This window comes from Limulus polyphemus, unplaced genomic scaffold (genome assembly GCF_000517525.1).
Source record: "Limulus polyphemus unplaced genomic scaffold, Limulus_polyphemus-2.1.2 Scaffold344, whole genome shotgun sequence".
Classification (NCBI taxonomy): domain Eukaryota; kingdom Metazoa; phylum Arthropoda; class Merostomata; order Xiphosura; family Limulidae; genus Limulus; species Limulus polyphemus.
Genome location: NW_013665954.1, coordinates 214,569 through 219,420, shown reverse-complemented (window position 1 = coordinate 219,420; position 4,852 = coordinate 214,569). Strand labels below are relative to the sequence as shown.

The 4,852-nt window shown below is 34.6% G+C and overlaps 1 protein-coding gene across 1 annotated transcript in view; it reads left to right on the top strand.

Moving 5' to 3' along the window:
* LOC106457544 (dual oxidase maturation factor 2-like) overlaps positions 1–4,852 on the top strand; it is a 28,327-nt gene that overhangs the window by 4,946 nt on the left and 18,529 nt on the right. The window contains exons 4-5 of the mRNA XM_022383529.1: positions 3,057–3,191; positions 3,584–3,646. Coding sequence (XP_022239237.1) covers positions 3,057–3,191; positions 3,584–3,646 — 198 coding nt within the window. The remainder of the gene's footprint in view (positions 1–3,056; positions 3,192–3,583; positions 3,647–4,852) is intronic.

The following is a 4,852-nucleotide window of genomic DNA, read 5'->3' as shown; positions in this document are numbered from 1 at the left end:
TAAAATTAACTTGTTGTATGGTAGTCTACCCTCCACCTACTGTTAACTAATTGTAAAAGTAAAACTTAAATAAATTCTAAGGGAGTGTATTTTCTACACACACACACACACACACACACACACACACACACACACACGACAGAGAGAGGGTGACTGAAATACAAAAGCTGGTATTTCTACGATTACTATCAGTTTCTGGGGCAGCATCGACTCTTATCTGGTTTACGCGATTGGTCCATACACGAGCACCCCCCCCCCCCCTTCTCTCAAGCTCTGCAAAGGGGGGATAAATGCTAGTTTCTGGAAGATATTTCTAGTTAAGCCGAATTAATACAAATGCAAGTTACGCCATGTTGCAGGGCTAACGTGAAGCCAGTCTTTTCTCCCCCCCCCTGATTTTTGTGAAATGATACTTTGGGTACATACGATAAAATTGGGTGTTTATAGAGCATAGCCAAACATCTCCCATATCTGTTAATGGTACGCTGGGAGTTCCGTCATTACTTAGGTAGTGCATGTAAGATCATAATCACAAACCGAAAGCCTGGTCTTCCATATTACCAAGGTGTTTGCGATCCTATCGTATTGTTCTCTTATAAAACAACCCGTTACCGTGACAAACCCCCGGAGATTAAAGTGATAGTCGGGTATAAAAATCGTGACGATTTTCTAGCTATTACAGTTCAACCGCCTTTGAGTCCTTGTATTCGACTGGGAAGCTGACATGAAAGATAAGTACCACTTTTAAAAATCTAGGTGTCAGTTTCCATTTATATATAACCTTCCAATTTGAGGTCTACGTTTCAAACAAGCGCAACAATCGTATATATTCCCCTTCTTTCATGTTAGCCAGATTCCAAGAATTAACGCTCTTAGTTACTCCTGCATGGACTTAGATCTATAATCTTGACTTGTAATTATCTCCAACAATTTAACCCATCAACCAACCGACAAGTCACGCAGTGCTCCGGTCTAATTAATGTTGTATATTTCAAAAGTGAAAGTTGGGGACATTTTTGGTAGACAACTGATTAGTTATTTATTCCCCTGTATACCCGTTTCATTGCCTTCAGAAGGTCGCATAATATATTTTCAATATTACAGCCTGTTATAGGCTTGCATCATGAGACAGTTAAAATACTTTTTCAAAGTAACAACAAAGTGATTTGGTGATAAAATATACCACAATACTGGTAACATTTCAATTATATCGGAGTACGTATATTTAACCAGTTTTTCTAAGCAAAACTGTAAATATTATTCATAACTTTCCTTCATATTATCACAAAAACAGTCACGTTGATTTACCAGGTTTTATAACAGCCGAGACTACTCGTCTATGAAAAAAAAAACTTGTATTAAACAGTGGATATTCTTTTCTGCTATCTCCTTTTCACTGCATTGCTTCATCCGGTATTATTAAATTAGGCTGCAAAATTTCGTAATTAGACACATTATCTGCATAATTAGATTCAAACTGTATTGAATAGACGTTTTTTTTTTAGGCTGATTGTATTTCATATTGGACAAAAAATATCTCTGGTAGTACCGTAATTTATTGCATTAAGTTGATTACAAATACTGTATTCAGTTAGAAAAAACAGTAATTTAAAGAAAACTGTTGCTAAACTTATTTTAAAACTCTTGACTATGTTAAGAAAATCTTAACACAAGATCATAGTTTTAGGAAAAAGCAGGTGAAAATATTTAGGTTTAACATTAATTACTCTGTATCAAGGCCCGGCATGGCAAGGTGGTTAGGGCGCTCGACTCTCAATCTGAGGTTCGCGGGTTCGAATGCCCGTCCCACCAAACATGCTCGCCCTTTCAGCCGTGGGGGCGTTATAATGTGACGGTCAACCCCACTATTCGTTGGTAAAAGAGTAGCCCAAGAGTTGGCGGTGGGTGGTGATGACTAGCTGCCTTCCCTCTAGTCTTACATCACTATATTAGGGACGGCTAACGCAGATAGCCCCTTTTAGCTTTGCGCGAAATTGAAAAAACAAACAAACATATTCTGCATCATAACACTTGTGAATATCTCCAGCGCCGTCGGTGAAGGAATATGTTCTGTCACAATAAATATTCTGGACTAAACGTGGAAAAACAATATCAAAAGGGCAATAACTCATTCCCATTGCCACTTATCGTGATGCTATAAATTTTGATACACATTCAAAGTTAAAGATGAATATTTCAGTCTAATTACAGAATTAGGAATACACTTTTTTTTTAAACGTTATAATTCTGCGTCACAGTGGGATAAAGTAATTGATATAAATTGATTCTTTGGCTACTATCAAATATGTATAGTACTGATATTCAGTTAATCCTTCGATTTGTGTTGCGTTTATTTGCGAAGTTCCATAAGAGGGTTCTTAATTTACAACCAAATCTTAGCTACGTGCTCAATCGTAATCTGATCTTAAATACTTGGTTTCTTGAATTCTAGTTTTGTAACCTTTCATAATTTGTCTGTGCAAATGAATGTGATCGTGTAAAATAAACAAATGTGGAATATTTTACTTTTTAAACTTTTTTTCTTTCAACAGATAGTTAGGGTTAAAATCGTATATAGGTTTCCTAAAATGCGATACGCACTACATATATTTTAGGCGAATATGAAAGGTGATTGTTATCACTTTGTTTCATTTTACCCTGAAGTTATTAGTCGCTGGTGGTTAACAATCTGATATCAAATAAGCAACAAACTTAGGGGGGTCGATGTGTCAGATACTTGTTTTCAGATGTTCGCAGCAATGTTTATTGCCTCTAATACTAGGTTACTGTTTTCAACAGAATAAATTATTCATATTGTATTAAGTATGTTTTTGTTTTTTTAATGATATGTAAATATTATAGACTTGTAAATACTACTTAACCTTGTAACTGATATCGATTTTTTCTTACCTTTTAATAACGCCAGATTTTTCAAGCTTATTAAAACTAACACATTATATGATCGCTGAGTTTACGAAAATAAATTTCGAGTTACGTAAGATGAAGTATGTTCTTCATGAATTTCGTATTTTTTATTTTTTTTATTATTATTCTAGTTACTAACTACGGTGCCGCATGGCATGTGGCGCGGGCGAAGATTTACACCTCACATCATGCCTTTTCTAGACAGAAGATCGAAACGAATATTGGAGTACACATTGGTCTAAATGGTGTTAATATAACACTCAAAGGTAGCTATAAGAAGGGACTAATTCGGAAAGCAGTGCATTTTTATATAAGAAATACTCATTGTGTTTTTAAAGATACATATTTAAAACTTGTATTTATCTATGGCCTAAGATTTGTGTTAATAATTACGATGGGTTAACATCCTCTCTCTCACGACAAGAAGTAATAACCAGAAGGACGAATGTTAATAATTGCAATTAAAATATGACTAAACCTCAATTGAAAGCAGAACAAAATTTATAAGCGCAACACTGGTTTTGAAAAGGCTTTATGAAAATAGCTTGTAGCCCTTATTTATTACTATTCGGAGATAATGCTGCGTGAGTGTTTTATATGTGTATGTATGGGTAAATTGTTTTACGAAAAAAAGTGTATTTTTCTTTATCTTGAACAGCTATGCCGAAAAATGCGTTGTTGGCGGATATAAACTACAATGAAAGATTCAGCTGGATTAGACGTAAGATTTTTGTTGTTGTTGGATTAAAAATGAATTTATTGAATATTTCTATATTGAGTAAGTTGAACTTTGTAATGGAGAAACTATTTAGTACGTGTGATTAAAGTAGACTTTTTATTAAATCAATTATACCATTATATCTTTGGGTTTATCTCTATTTCAGAATGGCCATGGTTTGGTTTTACGTTAAAAAAGTTTATTATTTTTAAAACCTTAGTTGTAAATGACTTGTATAAAAAGTTTATGATCAATAATTAAAACTTACTTGCTTAATCTGGTTCACAACGTAACAGCTGTTCATGAAAATTGATAAGGGAAAGAGGAGGGAAAAATAACAAACTCCTAGGCCTACTCTCTAGTCTTAGCCTATCCGAGACCTGGTATTGGGCGAGAGGTCTCTTGAAACTTGATTTTTGGTAGATGTAGTGTAAATAATATATCATTTGCTTTCAGTCATTGATTCTTAGAATTAACTTTGTTTCCACATACATTTTCTTTTCAATGTAAATTCTCAAATATGGTTCGTCAAAATTGGAAAGTTCGAGAAACCCGAGACTGAAACAAAAATCATTATAGAGCAACTTTGTATCCTGTGAGATAACGACACCGTGGACATCCTCCCCCTCCTAATTACATATAACAAGCAACGGGTAACCCTTGATTGAATGTTTTGTAAAACTTTCATTACGTTCTTACGTCTGTTCAAGAGTATCATACAACTACGTATTTTCAGAATTATACTAGGTGATGAGTGTTATTTTTTTAAGACCCACGCCCGCGAAAAAGTAGGATATTTTTCTAAAATTTTGGCCGAAAACAAATTATGAAACATTTAATCGAAAAAGCGCATAAAAACGCAATGGTAATTATTCTTATTGTTATTATTAGTAGTAAAAAGTTTAGCTACATTAGTTGAGCTGATATCAACACAACTTTCAGATTTGCAATCGAATACCAGAAAGCATAGAAACAGTAGTAACTGGCAGAGTATGTGATATATATATATATATATACACACACACACACACACACACACACACACACACACACACACACACACACACACACACACACACACACACACACACACACACACACACAACAAACAAAAGAAAAGAAAGAACGTAGTACGTTCGTTACGTTACGTTACGTACGTACTACCTACCGTACCTACCGTACGTACGTACTACCGTACCTACTACGTAA